The sequence below is a fragment of the Sebastes fasciatus genome, chromosome 5 (assembly GCF_043250625.1).
Source record: "Sebastes fasciatus isolate fSebFas1 chromosome 5, fSebFas1.pri, whole genome shotgun sequence".
In the NCBI taxonomy this organism is placed as follows: Eukaryota; Metazoa; Chordata; class Actinopteri; order Perciformes; family Sebastidae; genus Sebastes; species Sebastes fasciatus.
In genome coordinates this window covers 324627-344734 of record NC_133799.1, presented here as the reverse complement: position 1 = coordinate 344734, position 20108 = coordinate 324627, and the positions used below count along the sequence as shown (strand labels likewise).

Genomic DNA, 20108 nt, shown 5'->3' with positions numbered 1-20108 from the left:
GCTGTTAACGAGGGTCTTTAGGCACAGAGAAGTACTCGTACGGTACTCGTATCGGTACTCGTACGGTACTCGTATCGGTACTCGTATCGGTACTCGTACGGTACTCGTATCGGTACTCGTACGGTACTCGTATCGGTACTCGTATCGGTACTCGTACGGTACTCGTATCGGTACTCGTACGGTACTCGTATCGGTACTCGTATCGGTACTCGTACGGTACTCGTATCGGTACTCGTACGGTACTCGTATCGGTACTCGTATCGGTACTCGTACGGTACTCGGTATCGGAGAGTACCCAAATGTAAGTACTTGTACTCAGTCTGAACAAAGTGGTATCGGTGCATCCCTACTCCCTGAAGTGATATTTCATAAATATTTCTGTTCATGGCTACAAACTAAAAATGATCAACGAATCACCTTCAATCGTTCATTATAATAAAATACATGTTTTATATTGTTGCTGAAGTGATAATTCACAGAACAGGATGAGAGTCGATGTCATCGTTGAGGCCGCGGTATCCAGAATGTCTCTGGTTGGAGTCGTCTCGCCTCCTCCGATGTTCTAACACTTTGTCTTCCAGTGTGTCCTGTTTGCTCATCATGTAATGCCACATCATAATCAACATTCCTTGTACGGATGACGCTTTTATGTTCTGCAACTCGGTCTTTCAATCCTGTTTTTGTTCGTCCCGTAGATCGTTGTTTCCTTTGGGGTAGAATGAGCCGTTTATATTTCCAGAGGGAGCTTCACGGACGAGGAGAGGTCACGCATCAACGCGTCACAACACCTGGCCCCTAAAATCTGATCTGCACTCGCCGAAACTGAGCCAATAGAAACGCAGCTCTAGTTACACTGAGCATCCTTCATAACCCAAGACCCCAAGTCACCAAGACCCCAGCTTTGTGATGTCACAGCAGGAGGTCATGAGGTCACAGATACAGGAAGTGTTTTTAAATACTTCAAATAAATCATTATTAAACAGATAAACATGTATTGATGTATGACTGCGTATTGTGTCATGTGACTGCGTATTGTGTCATGTGACTGCGTATTGTGTCAGTGGGGTCATGTGACCTGGAGGCTAAAATTATCCTGCAGATCTGAGGTCAGATTTCAGCTGAAGAGACGCAGCATGGAGGACGGCTGCTGCGCTCACACAAGGTGAGAACAGGCACAATACTACCGACAATACTACTACTGTACTACACAGAGACTACCACATTACTCAGCAGTACTGCAGCAGTACTGCTGTAGGAGCTTTACAGATACTTTAGAACTGTGTGTTCAGCTGTTGAACTCAGAATCAGGTGAAAATAGAACAAACTAAAAATAAGTTATAAACTATTTAAAGTCAGAGATCTGAACAGGAAGTCAGATAGAAGTAAAACATCAGAGTACTGCATGTACTTCATCAAAACATTAAAAAGAGTTTATCCTTAAATTTAAATAAATAAATGTACAATCAAATTGAACTGAACGTATTGTGATAATATGTTGATATAAAATAATGAACAACTTTAACCATTCAATTTTATGTTTTTTATTTTATTGTTTCTTACTAGCAGTTAAGGTTTAATGTATGTAGAGATACAAATGTTTAGAACTTAAAATTAATATACTTGAATATTTACTCTACTACGACATGAATATAATATTACATCACTTACGAACCTGACCCGTTAATTATCCAAAAAGGATGCTCAGAGGGAGGAAGTGGCTGCAGGTCAGAGGTCAGAGGTCATCCTACCTGTACACCTGTGCGCTGTGACATCACGGCTGACAGGAAGTGGTCATCATGGTGGGCGTGGCGGCATGCGGCTCGGTGAGCTCCATCAAAGCTCTGTGGGAGACGAGGATCAAGAGGGTCCAGAAGGAGGAAGAGGAGCACACGAGGAGGAAGACCAGGTGCGGGGCCACTGGCAGGTCAGACTCCGCCTCCTCCGTCTAGTCTGTATTGTTTTATGTGGTTCACGTCAACTCCGTCTGGAATGCACAGCAGTAACAGCCAGGTACAAGCTCTGTTGTTGCACAGGGCCGGTCTTAACTAAAGGAGCACTTGAATGACTAGGTTACACTCAATACCTGGTTTCTGAATGCTGAACCAAAACTCTTACAATCCCTACAGAGTATAGGTTTAACTTGAATGGCTAGCAGCAATAGCAAGTTCTTAAAGTAACACTATGAGGGTTTAAAGTGTTATCAATAATCCAATCTCAAGTTGCTTTAGCTGAATTTTAAAAAATCAATTCTCACAGCACTGCACTTGTTTATAAGACATTAACATCAATATTTTTGGCTAGTTTATAAGTGGAATTAGATAAGACTTTTGGTCTGGACCAAAAATTATGCTGAATCTTAATTTTGTACAATAAACAATAATACGCCTCACACGGGGCACCAATAATGCTGGTGACGCAGGTCTGGTTGTTAAATATTAAAGATGTGGTGTGAAGACTGAAGGATGCTGGGAAACTCAGTCAAAATGGCTCTGCTTCCACTTTCAGTGGTGAGTCCCAACATCTAATGTCTCATGACCTTCATGTCCCTGGTTCAGACTGAGTCCTGGTCTGTATTGTTTCATGTGGTTCATGTCCCTGGTTCAGACTGAGTCCTGGTCTGTATTGTTTCATGTGGTTCATGTCCCTGGTTCAGACTGAGTCCTGGTCTGTATTGTTTCATGTGGTTCATGTCCTTGGTTCAGACTGAGTCCTGGTCTGTATTGTTTCATGTGGTTCATGTCCTTGGTTCAGACTGAGTCCTGGTCTGTATTGTTTCATGTGGTTCATGTCCCTGGTTCAGACTGAGTGTTGGTGTTTGGGAGGACCGGGCGGTTCTGGCTCGGCTGAAGCAGAAGCTGCAGACAGAAGATGGACGACTCATCCTCCGAATCGAACAGGAGGAGTGGAAGGTAGCGACCCCCAATGAAGTGGACTGTAATGGTGGACTTGATGCTACCTGGTGATATCTACTGTCAGTTGATTCTCTCGTGGTCATATCTTTATTTTTCTCTCCCTCTGCCAGTTGTTGCCGGGCTGTCTGGTCCAGCTCAGTCAGGTCCAGGAGTGGCAGATTCACCGGACTGGACTGCAGAAGATCCCTCACTTCATCTCTAGCTTCCAGAACCTTTTAGTTCTCGATCTGTCCCGCAATGGGGTCACCGAAATCCCCCAACAGATCGGTCAGTATGTCCCCCACTTCTACTGAAAATAAAAAAAACATAATTTTATTCTTACAGTAACGTGGATTTGAGGGTTGTAGACCTGTTGCATGTCCTCTAGTACAGTTCTGTCTCAATGTGCCGAGTCCTTTGTGTCCTGGTTCTGGTCTCAGGGAAGCTGACTCAGCTCAGAGAGCTCCTGCTGAGCTACAACAGTATCCAGTTTGTTCCTGAAGAGCTGAGCTGCTGTGAGAGTCTGGAGAGACTGGAGTTGGCCATGAACCGGGACCTGAACCAGCTACCAGACCAGGTACAAACCACTACCTCAGTCAGGTTCCAGAGTAGGTGTGAACACAAACCAAACGTTTTTTTCTATAAGGTATGATTGTAGACCTAAACCAAATTCCAAATCAGAAATGAATATAAACCTAAGCCAACTTCCTGAACCAGGTCCTGTAGACCTGTATTCATGATCAACCTTGATCCAGCTGATCTGAGGTCTGTTTTCTGAGCCTCAGTTGAGGAAGTTGAAGAAGCTGCAGCACCTGGATCTGTCCATGAACGACTTCACCTGCGTGCCGGACTGTGTGGTTGGACTGCCGGCGCTCGAGTGGCTCGACATGGGAGGAAACCAACTGCAGCACTTACCTGAAGACATACACAGGTGAGTAAAGGAATCCCCTGAGCCCTGCCCCCTTCTGCCATCAGCCAATAAACACTGGTTGGTGTTCGTCCTCAGGATGGAGACGCTGCACACTCTGTGGCTGCAGAGAAACCAACTGGAGAAACTTCCAGACAGCATCAGCAGGATGAAGAGTCTGGACACGCTGGTCCTCAGCTGCAACAGACTCAGAGACATCCCCCCACTGATGGAGGACATGTCCAACCTCAGGTCAGTCTGTCTGTCCACAAACACAGAATCAGATAACATTACCATCTGTAACCTTTGAGACGTGTCCCGTCCATCACAGTTAAAGCCAGCAGTCGTCTCTCAGACTGAACACGTTTTGTCTTTCTGTCGAAGCAGGTTTGTGAATTTCCGGGACAACCCTCTGACCCTGGATGTGACGCTGCCCTGCAGTGAGATGAAGACTGAGGACGATGAAGAGGACAGAGAGATGTTTGGACGAGAGTTCATGCAGTTTTACATCCAGGAAGCCAGAAAGAGAGCGTACGCTGTGCTCAACATGCACTGTGTCAACCGTTAGTATCAACACTGTTTATTAACGCTGTCACTATTTTACCTGATTAACAACAATAACTACAACATTAACCAACATAATTAACATCATACACAAAGAACCACTATTTTACCTGATTAACACGTCTACAGCCGAACTCCAACATATTGTAAAAGGTCAGTTATTTATAATTATTATGTTCTAACTTCAAGGTTCTTAAATCATTCCTCCAGTGAGTCTCTTCGTCGTCGTCGTCGTCGTCGTTGTGAAACACAGATTACGATATCGTGACTTTTAGACCAAAAACAATGGATCCTACGTTTCCCACAATGCACCTGAATAGCATCTTTCATTAGTGCCTCCCTGCCTGGTAAACAACTCCAGCCCTTCAGTTTGTAATAATAACATGTAACATGAATAATAATGCTAATGCTAATGCTAATAATAATGCTAATGCTAATAATAATAATAATAATAATAATAACTAGAAAATTTCGCAAGAAATTTTGACCAGTGTGCCTGGTGCTGGGGGGGGTCTGAGGACCATAGTGAGGTTAGAAGAAGGGGGATGATAGGCCCAATGAAGTCCCAAGTCTCGTGACCCGTTTAAACTTTGAATCATTTTTCTACGTTAAAGTATGGCGAGTCTGTATGGCCCTAAAGACCAGTGTTTTTGAGCTCTCTTTACGTCAATTTGCCATTCATTCCTATGGAGCGAACAAATCGCGCTTTCGTGCGATTTTTTCAGGAGCTGCTACGCGAATCTCTTAGAAAAGCCATAGCACACCATTCCCGATCATTCCATCACTGGTTGCCATGGTGATTGGGGGGCCGTAAGGCCGTTTACTTTCCTGTTATCATATAGTAAGAGTTGAGGGCTTTTATTTTGAAAAGTAGTTGAATCCCTAGTTTCCTGTTATCATACAATGAGAGTTGGGGGCTTTTAATCACAGGTGTAATCAATAACATTAATTATGGCCCTGATCCATTGAAGCCTGGTTTAGAGCATGTTGGCTCACTGACATGACGTGATACAGTAAATAGAGTGTGTGTGTGTGTGTGTGTGTGTGTGTGTGTGTGTGTGTGTGTGTGTTTCTCTGTGAAATTTAATATGGGCCTCTATGGGAGCCTAGCCTGGAGTTGCTCTCACGTTCAGGCATGTGTCACCAAATGTGTAAGTCCGACTGATTCCATAGCTACATGACTGCGACCGGCACAAACATACCTACGTTTTGATGTATTAATTGTGTATGAGGAGTGGACGTTGTGGCCTAGGGAGCAATTTGTTCGGATCATTTTCAAAAGATTTTTAAGCTGTGCTCCACTAGCTCTGACATCACGAGCTCTAGCCCTGAACGACACACGCAACACACACCCATTATAACATCTGAAACCGTCTGAAAATGTCACAAAACGTAAACTGCGATTTCATGAAAACCGTGCCAGCTATCAAAATGACCATTTGGCAAAATAAAGTCCCAAGACTCGTGACCCGTTTAAACTTTTAATCATGTCCTCAAAGAGGAGCGTTTTTTAACTGTCTTCACGTCGATTTTCGATGCATTCCAATCGAGCAAAAACACTTTTTTTTCGGAAACCGCTGCGTGAATCTCAGGTCATAGGTTATAGTCGGGTCATAGCACACGATTCCCGATCCTTGCGCACGTTTTGATGTACTTTTTGTACAGGTGTTGGCAACGCTGCGGGACGAGTAGCGAGGCAAAGTTTGGCGGAAGATGAAGAATAAAATGAAGCCCGTTGAATAATAGACCAGTGTTAGACCGGCTTTGCTTTGTGCTTCTAGGCACACTGGAATAATTCCTGCAGGTTTGTCTCCTGGTTGGCTTTTACTAAAAATATGTTGTAATATTTTTAGTAAAAGTATTTATTGAAAGTGATAATTTGATGTGTTTCTGTTTCAGAGCCGAACGACGACTCATCAAACTAAAGTAATCTGTCGCTCTGCATTTCTTCTTCTGGGCTTTTTCTTTTCAGAGCTCAGCTACACGTTTTAAAACCAGTGAAGAAAAAGATTCACATCAAAGACTCGTTCATATATTTATGTATTTATATATATATTCACATTTATATTTCTGTTTCTGGAGGCTGGAATCTGCTGACAGTTTATAAAACTTCACTAACAGAATGTTTCAGTAGTGTTTTTGTTTTCCTGTTTGTGTCGTGTGATTTTAGACTGTAAATCATTTATTCATTTCTGCAGACTGAAACACAAACAGTGTTCTTTATGAAGCTATGAAATGAAGCTATGAAATGAAGGTTTAAATCAGAAACAGAAACAAGTGAAAACGCTTTAATAGAAACTTTACTTAACATTTCAACACATTTTAACTCCAAATAAAAATACTTTTGTAGAAACTCACGTTGAGTATGTGTGATTTCTGTATCATCTGTATTCAGTCTGTGGTCAGTCTGTAGTCAGTCTGTAGTCAGTCTGTGGTCAGTTTGTGGTCAGTTTGTGGTCAGTCTAGTCAGTCTGTAGTGGTCTGTAGTGGTCTGTAGTTGGTCTGTGGTCTGTAGTCAGTCTGTAGTGGTCTGTAGTTGGTCTGTAGTCTGTAGTCAGTCTGTAGTGGTCTGTAGTTGGTCTGTAGTTGGTCTGTGGTCTGTAGTCAGTCTGTAGTGGTCTGTAGTTGGTCTGTAGTTGGTCTGTGGTCTGTAGTCTCTGAGTCTCAGTTTGACCTCGGGGACAGAGACGGTGGGACGGCGGTCAGCAGGACGTTCTCCAGAGTCACCTGACTACTGACGTAACGAATCAGTTTGCTGTCCAATCCTTTTGTCTTCAGGAAGTCGAGTCTGCCGCCATCGATCAGACGTTTACAGAGACGACCGACCTGCTCGCGTTCATCCGCCGACAGAAACCTGAGAGAAGAAGAACACGTCAGGAACACGTTGCGAACACGTCGGGAACACGTCGGGAACACGCCGGGAACACGTCAGGAACACGTCGGAAACACGTCGGGAACACGCCGGGAACACGCCGGGAACACGCCGGAAACACGTCGGGAACACGCCGGAAACACGCCGGGAACACGCCGGGAACACGCCGGAAACACGTCGGGAACACGCCGGAAACACGTCGGGAACACGCCGGGAACACGCCGGAAACACGTCGGGAACACGTCGGGAACAAGCCGGGAACACGCCGGGAACACGCCGGGAACACGTCGGGAACAAGCCGGGAACACGCCGGGAACACGCCGGGAACACGGCGGGAACACGGCGGGAACACGTCGGGAACACGTCGGGAACAAGCCGGGAACACGGCGGGAACACGGCGGGAACACGGCGGGAACACGGCGGGAACACGTCGGGAACAAGCCGGGAACACGGCGGGAACACGTCGGGAACAAGCCGGGAACACGGCGGGAACACGTCGGGAACACGTCGGGAACAAGCCGGGAACACGTCGGGAACACGGCGGGAACACGGCGGGAACACGTCGGGAACAAGCCGGGAACACGCCGGGAACACGGCGGGAACACGTCGGGAACACGTCGGGAACAAGCCGGGAACACGCCGGGAACACGGCGGGAACACGGCGGGAACACGTCGGGAACAAGCCGGGAACACGCCGGGAACACGCCGGGAACACGGCGGGAACACGTCGGGAACACGTCGGGAACAAGCCGGGAACACGTCGGGAACACGCCGGGAACACGGCGGGAACACGTCGGGAACAAGCCGGGAACACGGCGGGAACACGTCGGGAACACGTCGGGAACAAGCCGGGAACACGTCGGGAACACGGCGGGAACACGGCGGGAACACGTCGGGAACAAGCCGGGAACACGCCGGGAACACGGCGGGAACACGTCGGGAACACGTCGGGAACAAGCCGGGAACACGCCGGGAACACGGCGGGAACACGTCGGGAACAAGCCGGGAACACGCCGGGAACACGCCGGGAACACGCCGGGAACACGGCGGGAACACGTCGGGAACACGTCGGGAACAAGCCGGGAACACGTCGGGAACACGCCGGGAACACGCCGGGAACACGGCGGGAACACGTCGGGAACAAGCCGGGAACACGGCGGGAACACGTCAGACACATGTCATTTTAAAAACTGATGAAGTGGTTTAAACTTCTGCACTGACGGGGTCAGAGGTCAAATATTTACCCGCTCACAGCGTCCGTCTCCTCCACCGGTTCGTGCTCTTCATCGTCTCCTCTCTGATTGGTCGGATCCTGAGATGGACGGTCCCGATTGGTCGGTCTGAGTCCACATGTGGCCCAGCTGGACATCCGACAGAAAGCTGAGAACTCTGCAGCTCCGAGTCCTCGCTGCAGGAAGAACTGCTGCCCGACGTAATGACGCCACTCACAGCGATGGTGGCAGCATAGCGCCACTGCCAGGCCCAGCACCGGACCAGGACCAGGGTCTGGATCAGGACCAGGGTCTGGATCAGGACCAGGGTCTGGATCAGGACCAGAGTCTGGATCAGGACCAGGGCCTGGGTCAGGACCAGGGCCTGGATCAGGACCAGGGCCTGGCAGTGTTGCTGAATCAGCTGATTCTGGATCAGCTGGTTCTGAGGTTCTGAGGCGTTTCCGTGGCGGTTCAGCCGGCTCTCTGGGTCCTGGTGTTTCCAACAGACAGCGCAGAGCCAGATCTGAGACCAGAGAGAGAAGAGACCAGCTGAGTCTGAGAACTGCTGTGTTCAACCAATCAGAGATCAGGACTGCTCTCACCTGTCGCTGCTCCACACAGGTGTTTTCCAACTCCAACCAACGGGAGCTTCTTCTGTCTGAGCAGCTGGACTTTACCTGGAAACACCACCGAGTCAGAACACTCAAACCAGAACTCAAACAGAACTAAACCACCAGAGTCTCCAGATGTTCGTTTCTTACTTAAATCCAGATGTTGAATGTCGACCTGCAGCCTCTCGAACTGAACTCCAATATCCTGATGTTTCCCATCCACCTGGAACAGAGCAGACAGAACAGACAGAACAGAACAGACAGAGCAGACAGAGCAGAACAGACAGAACAGACAGAACAGACAGAGCAGAACAGAGCAGACAGAACAGAACAGACAGAGCAGACAGAACAGACAGAACAGACAGAACAGACAGAGCAGAACAGAGCAGACAGAACAGAACAGACAGAGCAGACAGAGCAGACAGAACAGACAGAACAGACAGAACAGACAGAGCAGAGCAGAACCGGTCAGACCTGATTTGCAGTATAAAACATGAATGATTCACTCCAACAGGTTAAAACTATAAAAGCTGTTTGGGGTTTAAACCGGATCTTGGCGCCCTCTGCTGGTTTGTAAACGTAACTGCTGCTGTAAGAGTCTGGAGTTATGAGGTTTGTCCTGCCTTGAAGCGGGTGCTGCAGCGCTCCACCAGCAGCAGCTGCAGGTCATCGCAGGTCTCCAGGTGGTCTCGGGTCTTCAGGGCTTCATGGATCCAGTGAGACAGTTTCCCCCGACCTGCTCCAAACTCCACGAAGCACCGCCCCCTTCCCAGGAGCCCCAGCGCCTCCAGGTGACCTAAGAGAGAGGACTGGACACACCTGACAGGTGAGATAGAGAGAGAGGAACACCGAAGGCACAGACCGCCTGAAACCAACCAACAGGGACCCCCAGGACCTGAACCTGCTGCCCCCTCGACCCAACCCCGGAGAAGAAGAAGAAGATGGATGGATGAGTATTATCCTAAACATAGCACACTCCTGTCTATCGATATGACAACATGAATTACAGCAAATTAGAATTCTTATTGATATAATAATAGACGGGGAGACGAGGAAACGAGGAGACAAGGAAACGAGGAGGCGAGGAAACGAGGAGACAAGGAGGCACAGAATGGTGAAATGATAAAGAGGTGTGTTCACCGGGGGCCCGGTCCAGGCTTATCTCGGTTAGTCGGACTAGTTTTCATTTGATTCAGTTCAAGCTCAGTTACTACAGCAACTATCATTTCATTCATGGAGGTTTCAGGTCAGGTTGTTTTTGTACCTGTTGCTTCAGGTGTTTGTGGGCGGAGTCTCCGTTCTTTGGGTTGTTGAGTTCCTCCTGGAGGACTGGATGGGACAGAACACTGTCCTCCACGTCACACTGCAGTCCTACAACAACAACAACAACATTGACAACAACATTGACAACAACATTATTTCAGAACGTCAGTAGAACCTCACCAGTGGCGGCTGTCTTCAGTTTGTCCAACAGAGATTGTAACTCGGCCCGGCTGCGCTCACACAGACTCACCTGACACACACACACAACAGGATTATCATTATTATTATTGTTATTATTGTTGTTATTATTGTTGTTGTTGTGAATCCTCAGCAGGGGAGATGTTACCTGTTGGAGCGTCTCTCTGTCAGCTGATCCAGCGTTTATGTTCTCCACATAATAAACCTGCATTATGTCAAAGACATTTATCACACGTCTCTTACGTGTCCTTCCTCCTGCTACTGAAACATGTTATTAATAATAATAATAATAACAATGACATCATCATCATCATTATGATGAACTGACGGTGTTGAGGTGAGGACACTCACAGGTTTGGGTTTGTCTCTGGCGTTGCATCTCTTCAGGTGTTTGTCCAGCTTGTCTTCACTCACGGTGCTGAAAGGTCAAACAAACAGGAAGTCACTGTGAGGTCACCGTGAGGTCACAGTGAGGTCACGGATGATCAGATCAATAATGTGATTGATTTGCTGACTCACTGTTTGGGGTCAAGAGGACACACGATCCTCCTGCTGCTTCCTTCTTCCTGGAAACAGGAAACAGGAAACAGGAAGCCATTAACCAAAAGGGTGATGACATCACAGCTCACTTGTCGTCAGCAGAGGTCTGTACTACGAAGCAGGATGTGGCGTTATCGAGGTAACTTCAGGGTTAACTCTGGGTTTCCGTCCTACGAAGCTGGTTCACTTCTTACCGGGGTAGATCTCCATGGTAACTGATGCTGAACGGCCAACCTGCTCCGGAGCAGGTTATGTTCCAGATCAGAGATCAACTCATCGCCTACTGACCAATCAGAGCTCAGTGCGGTGATGTATGATAATATCATTACAGTCATAACCCAGACTAAATACAACTCAGTTTAAACTGACAGATGAGGAAGGACAGCTGGCTGGATGCTGGGGGTGTTTACCGCTTTGAATTATCATTTTTATATTTATTTATTTTGACTTGCTCTTGAGTCCGTTTCACAGCGTCAGAGAGGAGGACGCTGGAAGGAGGTTTAAATACTCAGAGACGCCACCTGATACTCACAGAGTCAAAAGAAGTGTAATCTAGTCATCTGTTCTTCCTGCATTTAGCAGCTTCAGCTGTTAGTCTGGACTCAGAGCCAACTCCTTCATATCTGTCTAACATAGTTTACTCTTTGTATAATGTGCCTGTCTGTCTGTCAGTAGTCTTGTTCATGTCTGTGATTGGTCAGTAGTCTTGTTCGTGTCTGTGATTGGTCAGTAGTCTTGTCCGTGTCTGTGATTGGTCAGTAGTCTTGTTCGTGTCTGTGATTGGTCAGTAGTCTTGTTCATGTCTGTGATTGGTCAGTAGTCTTGTTCGTGTCTGTGATTGGTCAGTAGTCTTGTCCGTGTCTGTGATTGGTCAGTAGTCTTGTTCGTGTCTGTGATTGGTCAGTAGTCTTGTTCGTGTCTGTGATTGGTCAGTAGTCTTGTTCGTGTCTGTGATTGGTCAGTAGTCTTGTTCGTGTCTGTGATTGGTCAGTAGTCTTGTTCGTGTCTGTGATTGGTCAGTAGTCTTGTTCGTGTCTGTGATTGGTCAGTAGTCTTGTTCGTGTCTGTGATTGGTCAGTAGTCTTGTTCGTGTCTGTGATTGGTCAGTAGTCTTGTTCGTGTCTGTGATTGGTCAGTAGTCTTGTCCGTGTCTGTGATTGGTCAGTAGTCTTGTTCGTGTCTGTGATTGGTCAGTAGTCTTGTTCGTGTCTGTGATTGGTCAGTAGTCTTGTTCATGTCTGTGATTGGTCAGTAGTCTTGTTCGTGTCTGTGATTGGTCAGTAGTCTTGTTCGTGTCTGTGATTGGTCAGTAGTCTTTTTCGTGTCTGTGATTGGTCAGTAGTCTTGTCCGTGTCTGTGATTGGTCAGTAGTCTTGTTCGTGTCTGTGATTGGTCAGTAGTCTTGTCCATGTCTGTGATTGGTCAGTAGTCTTGTCCGTGTCTGTGATTGGTCAGATGCTGTAAACACCTCCTCGTTGATGTGAACGTGCTCATAACCAGACAGAGAAACTCTGGGTTGACTTACTGAGTTGATAACCAGCTTCATAGTTCAGTTTAGTGAGATCTGGTTTGTTAGGTTAGTGAAGCCAGATAACCAGAAGATACCCTGGAGATGATGAAGATACCCTGGAGATGATGAAGATACTCTGGAGATGATGAAGATACCCTGGAGATGATGAAGATACCCTGGTATGATGAAGATACCCTGGAGATGATGAAGATACCCTGGAGATGATGAAGATACCCTGGAGATGATGAAGATACTCTGGAGATGATGAAGATACCCTGGAGATGATGAAGATACCCTGGAGATGATGAAGATACCCTGGAGATGATGAAGATACCCTGGAGATGATGAAGATACCCTGGAGATGATGAAGATACCCTGGAGATGATGAAGATACCCTGGAGATGATGAAGATACTCTGGAGATGATGAAGATACCCTGGAGATGATGAAGATACCCTGGAGATGATGAAGATACCCTGGTATGATGAAGATACCCTGGAGATGATGAAGATACCCTGGAGATGATGAAGATACCCTGGAGATGATGAAGATACCCTGGAGATACCCTGGAGATGATGAAGATACCCTGGAGATGATGAAGATACCCTGGAGATGATGAAGATACCCTGGTATGATGAAGATACCCTGGAGATGATGAAGATACCCTGGAGATGATGAAGATACCCTGGAGATGATGAAGATACCCTGGAGATACCCTGGAGATGATGAAGATACCCTGGAGATGATGAAGATACCCTGAAGATGATGAAGATACCCTGGAGATGATGAAGATACCCTGGAGATGATGAAGATACCCTGAAGATACCCTGGAGATGATGAAGATACCCTGAAGATACCCTGGAGATGATGAAGATACCCTTGAGATGATGAAGATACCCTTGAGATGATGAAGATACCCTTGAGATGATGAAGATACCCTGGAGATGATGAAGATACCCTGAAGATACCCTGGAGATGATGAAGATACCCTGGAGATGATGAAGATACCCTTGAGATGATGAAGATACCCTGGAGATGATGAAGATACCCTTGAGATGATGAAGATACCCTGGAGATGATGAAGATACCCTTGAGATGATGAAGATACCCTGGAGATGATGAAGATACCCTGGAGATGATGAAGATACCCTGGAGATGATGAAGATACCCTGGAGATGATGAAGATACCCTGGAGATGATGAACTCACTTCGTAGTACAGACCTCTGGTGTTAACTTCAGTACTGAACAGCAGGAAGTAGTAGGAGTACATGAAGTACTGCAGTAGTGGTAGTACTTGTAGTACTTGTAGTACTGCAGTACTGGTAGTAGTTGTAGTACTTGTAGTACTGTAGTAGTGGTAGTAGTTGTAGTACTTGTAGTACTGCAGTAGTGGTAGTAGTTGTAGTACTTGTAGTACTGTAGTAGTGGTAGTAGTTGTAGTACTTGTAGTACTGCAGTAGTGGTAGTAGTTGTAGTACTGCAGTAGTGGTAGTACTTGTAGTACTTGTAGTACTGCAGTAGTGGTAGTAGTTGTAGTACTTGTAGTACTGCAGTAGTGGTAGTAGTTGTAGTACTTGTAGTACTGCAGTAGTGGTAGTACTTGTAGTACTTGTAGTACTGCAGTAGTGGTAGTAGTTGTAGTACTTGTAGTACTGTAGTAGTGGTAGTAGTTGTAGTACTTGTAGTACTGTAGTACTGCAGTAGTGGTAGTACTTGTAGTACTTGTAGTACTTGTAGTACTGTAGTAGTGGTAGTAGTTGTAGTAGTTGTAGTACTGTAGTACTGCAGTAGTGGTAGTAGTTGTAGTACTTGTAGTACTGCAGTAGTGGTAGTAGTTGTAGTACTTGTAGTACTGCAGTAGTGGTAGTAGTTGTAGTACTTGTAGTACTGTAGTACTGCAGTAGTGGTAGTACTTGTAGTACTTGTAGTACTTGTAGTACTTGTAGTACTGTAGTAGTGGTAGTAGTTGTAGTAGTTGTAGTACTGTAGTAGTGGTAGTAGTTGTAGTACTTGTAGTACTGTAGTAGTGGTAGTAGTTGTAGTACTTGTAGTACTGTAGTAGTGGTAGTAGTTGTAGTACTTGTAGTACTGTAGTAGTGGTAGTAGTTGTAGTAGTTGTAGTACTGTAGTACTGCAGTAGTGGTAGTAGTTGTAGTACTTGTAGTACTGTAGTAGTGGTAGTAGTTGTAGTACTTGTAGTACTGCAGTAGTGGTAGTAGTTGTAGTACTTGTAGTACTGCAGTAGTGGTAGTAGTTGTAGTACTTGTAGTACTGCAGTAGTGGTAGTAGTTGTAGTACTTGTAGTACTGCAGTAGTGGTAGTAGTGGTAGTACTTGTAGTGTCTTCATGTATTATTGATCAGTGATCAAACATGATAATTATACATCAGGAAGTGTAACTGCAGTTATTGATGATAGATGTGTAATTCTCTGGGTGAGGAGAACGGCCGGTGTGTCTGATGAACAGGTGATCTTCCTGCAGTAGGCTGTCTGTGTCCCTGAACTCACCACGGGTCCCTGAACGCACCACGGGTCCCTGAACTCACCACTGGTCCCTGAACTCACCGCGGGTCCCTGAACGCACCACGGGTCCCTGAACGCACCACGGGTCCCTGAACGCACCACGGGTCCCTGAACGCACCACGGGTCCCTGAACGCACCACGGGTCCCTGAACGCACCGCGGGTCCCTGAACTCACCGCGGGTCCCTGAACGCACCACGGGTCCCTGAACTCACCACGGGTCCCTGAACGCACCACGGGTCCCTGAACGCACCACGGGTCCCTGAACTCACCACGGGTCCCTGAACTCACCACGGGTCCCTGAACTCACCATGGTCGCGTGCTCGCCGCAGAACGCGTTTCCGGTCTTCGGGGTCATTTTGCAGAATCGTTTCTTCTTCAGGAGGAAGAACCCGCAGCGCCCGGCCGCCATGTTGGACCACGTGATGACGCTGCTGCTGCGTTCACGGGCTCACACTACTGTAGGAATTTCCACATTCACAAATGTAAATTCACCAAAGAAAAGCCTAATTTCTTCCTGGCTCCAGGAGGCCACCGCCTGGCTCCAGGAGGCCGAGGCCTGGCTCCAGGAGGCCACCGCCTGGCTCCAGGAGGCCGAGGCCTGGCTCCAGGAGGCCGAGGCCTGGCTCCAGGAGGCCACCGCCTGGCTCCAGGAGGCCGAGGCCTGGCTCCAGGAGGCCACCGCCTGGCTCCAGGAGGCCGAGGCCTGGCTCCAGGAGGCCACCGCCTGGCTCCAGGAGGCCACCGCCTGGCTCCAGGAGGCCACCGCCTGGCTCCAGGAGGCCGAGGCCAGGACTTTGCATTCGCTAAATAAATAAATACTTAAAAGGGCAACAGGAAGAATGGAGAGAACTTAGTTATTAGTAGTACTTTATTTTAGTTAGTTATTATTATTGTTATTAGTATTAATAATAATTATTATTATTGATCTGTTCCCCTCCAGTCCAGCAGGAGGAGGTGATGCTCCTCCTGCTCCCCTCCAGTCCAGCAGGAGGAGGTGATGCTCCTCCTGTTCCCCTCCAGTCCAGCAGGAGGAGGTGATGCTCCTCTAAGCTGCTTTAACAACCAAGAAGAAGAAGAAGCAGCAGATGATGATGATGATGGCGGAGCAGCTGGGCGGCGGTCCCGGTCCTTCTGGTCCTTCTGGTCCTTCTGGTCCTTCCCCCGGTTCCTCCGGTTCGGTGGCGGACTACTCTGTTCTGGTGGTGGTGGGAGCTCTGCGGACTGCGGGTCTTCTGGACCAGCTGCTGCAGCAGATCAACTCCGGTGAGTTCTGATGATAACAGCTAACAGCTAACAGCTAACAGATCCTCCTCCATCACACCTCGACCCACACAGCCTCTACCCACACAGCCTCTACTCACACAGCCTCTACTCACACAGCCTCGACCCACACAGCCTCTACTCACACAGCCTCTACCCACACAGCCTCTACCCACACAGCCTCTACTCACACAGCCTCTACTCACACAGCCTCTACCCACACAGCCTCTACTCACACAGCCTCTACTCACACAGCCTCTACCCACACAGCCTCTACTCACACAGCCTCTACTCACACAGCCTCTACCCACACAGCCTCTACCCACACAGCCTCTACCCACACAACCTCTACTCACACAGCCTCTACTCACACAGCCTCTACCCACACAGCCTCTACTCACACAGCCTCTACCCACACAGCCTCTACTCACACAGCCTCTACTCACACAACCTCTACCCACACAGCCTCTACCCACACAGCCTCTACTCACACAGCCTCTACTCACACAGCCTCTACCCACACAGCCTCTACTCACACAGCCTCTACCCACACAGCCTCTACTCACACAGCCTCTACTCACACAGCCTCTACTCACACAGCCTCTACCCACACAGCCTCTACTCACACAGCCTCTACCCACACAGCCTCTACCCACACAGCCTCTACCCACACAGCCTCTACTCACACAGCCTCTACTCACACAGCCTCTACCCACACAGCCTCTACCCACACAACCTCTACTCACACAGCCTCTACTCACACAGCCTCTACTCACTTTAGAGTCTTCAGAGACTTCAGAGACTTTAGAGTCTTCAGAGTCTTCAGAGTCTTCAGAGTCTTCAGAGACTTCAGAGACTTTAGAGACTTTAGAGACTCTAGAGACTTTAGAGTCTTCAGAGACTTCAGAGACTTTAGAGTCTTCAGAGACTTTAGAGTCTTTAGAGTCTTCAGAGTCTTCAGAGACTTTAGAGTCTTTAGTGACTTCAGAGTCTTCAGAGACTTTAGAGACTTTAGAGACTCTAGAGACTTTAGAGTCTTAAGAGACTTTAGAGACTTCAGAGACTTTAGAGACTTTAGAGACTTTAGAGACTCGAGACTTTAGAGTCTTAAGAGACTTTAGAGTCTTCAGAGACTTTAGAGACTTTAGAGACTTTAGAGTCTTCAGAGACTTTAGAGACTTTAGAGTCTTCAGAGACTTTAGAGACTTTAGAGTCTTCAGAGACTTTAGAGACTTTAGAGTCTTCAGAGACTTTAGAGACTTTAGAGTCTTCAGAGACTTTAGAGACTTTAGAGTCTTCAGAGTCTTCAGAGACTTTAGAGACTTTAGAGTCTTCAGAGACTTTAGAGACTTTAGTGACTTTAGTGACTTCAGAGACTTTAGAGTCTTCAGAGTCTTTAGAGACTTTAGAGACTTTAGAGTCTTCAGAGACTTTAGAGACTTTAGAGTCTTCAGAGTCTTCAGAGACTTTAGAGACTTTAGAGTCTTCAGAGACTTTAGAGACTTTAGTGACTTTAGTGACTTCAGAGACTTTAGAGTCTTCAGAGACTTTAGAGTCTTCAGAGTCTTTAGAGACTTTAGAGAAATCAAAATCCCAAACAAAACAATTAGAAATGTGTTTAATAACATCTCATACCCTATAGTAGAGTATACTATAGTATAGTATAGTACAGTATAGTAGAGTAGAGTATAGACTCTACTCTACTATACTAGAGTAGAGTAGAGACTATACTCTACTAGTAGAGTAGAGTATAGTCTATACTAGAGTAGAGTAGAGTATAGTAGAGTATACTGTACTATAGTAGAGTATACTCTACTATAGTACAGTATAGTACAGTAGAGTATCTGACAGAAACTCAACGTCACAAATCTATCAGAAAGAAACTCTTCACATGTTACCAACTACATATCTAAAATACCCCAAAAACTCCCAAAGCAAAGAAATCCATTTTAACATATTAAACGGAGTGTATTATATATCTATACAGATATAGCTATCTATATCTATAGATAGCTATATCTATATAGATATAGATAGATATATCTATATCTATATATATGGATCTATATCCATCCAGTGATTTGTTACAACAATGATTTTGAATTGAAAGCAATAAGTGTGTATTTTGTGATGAAACTGAAACTACTGATCATTTATTGTTTCATTGTATTCTGGAGCTTTATGGCTTCATATATATATGATATACATATATATATATACATATATATATATATATATATACATGACTGACCTTATCTAAAGGTTCTCATGTGGAGAACTTCTCTCAGAAGGACATTGTTCATGGTGTTCATGGTGTTTATGGTGTTTATGGTGTTCATGGTGTTCATGGTGTTTATGGTGTTTATGGTGTTCATGGTGTTTATGGTGTTCATGGTGTTTATGGTGTTTATGGTGTTCATGGTGTTTATGGTGTTTATGGTGTTTATGGTGTTCATGGTGTTTATGGTGTTTATGGTGTTCATGGTGTTCATGGTGTTTATGGTGTTTATGGTGTTCATGGTGTTTATGGTGTTCATGGTGTTTATGGTGTTCATGGTGTTTATGGTGTTTATGGTGTTTATGGTGTTCATGGTGTTTATGGTGTTCATGGTGTTCATGGTGTTCATGGTGTTTATGGTGTTCATGGTGTTTATGGTGTTTATGGTGTTTATGGTGTTCATGGTGTTTATGGTGTTCATGGTGTTTATGGTGTTCATGGTGTTTATGGTGTTTATGGTGTTTATGGTGTTCATGGTGTTCATGGTGTTCATGGTGTTTATGGTGTTTATGGTGTTTATGGTGTTTATGGTGTTCATGGTGTTTATGGTGTTCATGGTGTTCATGGTGTTCATGGTGTTCATGGTGTTTATGGTGTTCATGGTGTTTATGGTGTTCATGGTGTTCATGGTGTTTATGGTGTTTATGGTGTTCATGGTGTTCATGGTGTTCATGGTGTTTATGGTGTTTATGGTGTTCATGGTGTTCATGGTGTTCATGGTGTTCATGGTGTTTATGGTGTTCATGGTGTTCATGGTGTTTATGGTGTTCATGGTGTTTATGGTGTTTATGGTGTTCATGGTGTTTATGGTGTTCATGGTGTTTATGGTGTTCATGGTGTTCATGGTGTTCATGGTGTTTATGGTGTTCATGGTGTTTATGGTGTTCATGGTGTTCATGGTGTTCATGGTGTTTATGGTGTTCATGGTGTTTATGGTGTTCATGGTGTTTATGGTGTTCATGGTGTTCATGGTGTTTATGGTGTTCATGGTGTTTATGGTGTTCATGGTGTTTATGGTGTTCATGGTGTTCATGGTGTTCATGGTGTTTATGGTGTTCATGGTGTTCATGGTGTTTATGGTGTTCATGGTGTTTATGGTGTTCATGGTGTTCATGGTGTTTATGGTGTTCATGGTGTTCATGGTGTTTATGGTTTTGTCATGGACAATAACAAAGATGAGTTTCTGCTGAATAACATTCTCATTCTTGGAAATATGTATTTGCACAAACCCAAGTATATGAAAGTGAAACCTGGTTTAATGTTTCATTCTGAGTTTATTTCTTACATAAAAGCCCTTAAAGTCATGAAAAACAAAAATGCTTTGAAACTTCTTATCATAACAGAAGAATATGAATTACAGGTATACAGCCCTATAGCCCTTAATTAAATGTATTATTATTTACATGTATAATTTTACATATTTAATTTGTTCTTGTTCTGTAGGCACCTTGTCCTGTTACTCGAATGCAATGATCTA

General features: G+C 45.9%; 4 protein-coding genes across 11 annotated transcripts in view; 2 read left to right on the top strand and 2 right to left on the bottom strand.

The window, feature by feature from the left end:
• Nucleotides 1–167: 167 nt before the first annotated feature.
• Nucleotides 168–6485, top strand: lrrc39 (leucine rich repeat containing 39). 4 transcript variants are annotated; one of them, XM_074634459.1, is made up of 9 exons: nucleotides 168–1162; nucleotides 1697–1924; nucleotides 2801–2909; nucleotides 3023–3179; nucleotides 3332–3468; nucleotides 3677–3822; nucleotides 3898–4050; nucleotides 4186–4361; nucleotides 6028–6255. In XM_074634459.1, the coding sequence occupies exons 2-9, from the start codon at nucleotides 1797–1799 to the stop codon at nucleotides 6084–6086; spliced, it is 1065 nt and encodes a 354-aa protein (XP_074490560.1). In that variant the 5' UTR covers nucleotides 168–1162; nucleotides 1697–1796; the 3' UTR covers nucleotides 6087–6255. The 4 variants fall into 4 exon arrangements, with proteins under 4 accessions (XP_074490560.1, XP_074490559.1, XP_074490563.1 ...); XM_074634462.1 differs by lacking the exon at nucleotides 6028–6255 and adding an exon at nucleotides 6262–6485 and having other exon boundaries at nucleotides 173–1162; XM_074634458.1 differs by having other exon boundaries at nucleotides 168–1924.
• A 151-nt stretch (nucleotides 6486–6636) lies between these two features.
• On the bottom strand, nucleotides 6637–15573 carry trmt13 (tRNA methyltransferase 13 homolog). Of its 2 annotated transcripts, none has more exons than XM_074634456.1 (11): nucleotides 15401–15573; nucleotides 11040–11086; nucleotides 10872–10938; nucleotides 10669–10725; nucleotides 10503–10572; nucleotides 10324–10430; nucleotides 9683–9868; nucleotides 9210–9282; nucleotides 9051–9125; nucleotides 8479–8971; nucleotides 6637–7216 (listed from the first exon to the last, which is right to left on the bottom strand). In XM_074634456.1, the coding sequence occupies exons 1-11, from the start codon at nucleotides 15500–15502 to the stop codon at nucleotides 7027–7029; spliced, it is 1467 nt and encodes a 488-aa protein (XP_074490557.1). In that variant the 5' UTR covers nucleotides 15503–15573; the 3' UTR covers nucleotides 6637–7026. The 2 variants fall into 2 exon arrangements, with proteins under 2 accessions (XP_074490557.1, XP_074490558.1); XM_074634457.1 differs by lacking the exon at nucleotides 15401–15573 and adding an exon at nucleotides 12586–12735.
• Nucleotides 15574–15899: 326 nt separating this feature from the next.
• Nucleotides 15900–20108, top strand: part of map1sa (microtubule-associated protein 1Sa) — a 26193-nt gene continuing 21984 nt past the window's right edge. For all 4 annotated transcript variants that reach the window (XM_074634411.1, XM_074634412.1, XM_074634409.1 and 1 more), the window contains exon 1: nucleotides 15900–16356. In XM_074634411.1, coding sequence (XP_074490512.1) covers nucleotides 16179–16356 — 178 coding nt within the window. In that variant the 5' untranslated portion in view covers nucleotides 15900–16178. The remainder of the gene's footprint in view (nucleotides 16357–20108) is intronic.
• The window catches only part of LOC141768393 (uncharacterized), a 4975-nt gene continuing 1992 nt past the window's right edge, over nucleotides 17126–20108 (bottom strand). Inside the window, exons 3-4 of the mRNA XM_074636686.1 lie at nucleotides 17470–17927; nucleotides 17126–17380 (exon numbers count right to left, since the gene is read on the bottom strand). Coding sequence (XP_074492787.1) covers nucleotides 17126–17380; nucleotides 17470–17927 — 713 coding nt within the window. The remainder of the gene's footprint in view (nucleotides 17381–17469; nucleotides 17928–20108) is intronic.

Bases quoted from the DNA above. Each gene is read 5' to 3' on its own strand.
- lrrc39 (XM_074634459.1), top strand. From the start codon at position 1,797: ATGGTGGGCGTGGCGGCATGCGGCTCGGTGAGCTCCATCAAAGCTCTG. The intron at 3,180-3,331 runs GTCAGTATGTCC...TTCTGGTCTCAG, and splicing joins CGAAATCCCCCAACAGATCG to GGAAGCTGACTCAGCTCAGA. The intron at 3,823-3,897 runs GTGAGTAAAGGA...GTTCGTCCTCAG, and splicing joins TTACCTGAAGACATACACAG to GATGGAGACGCTGCACACTC.
- trmt13 (XM_074634456.1), bottom strand. From the start codon at position 15,502: ATGGCGGCCGGGCGCTGCGGGTTCTTCCTCCTGAAGAAGAAACGATTC. The intron at 9,283-9,682 runs GCAGGACAAACC...GCTCTGTTCCAG, and splicing joins GCTGCAGCACCCGCTTCAAG to GTGGATGGGAAACATCAGGA. The intron at 8,972-9,050 runs GTGAGAGCAGTC...CTCTGGTCTCAG, and splicing joins CCTGTGTGGAGCAGCGACAG to ATCTGGCTCTGCGCTGTCTG.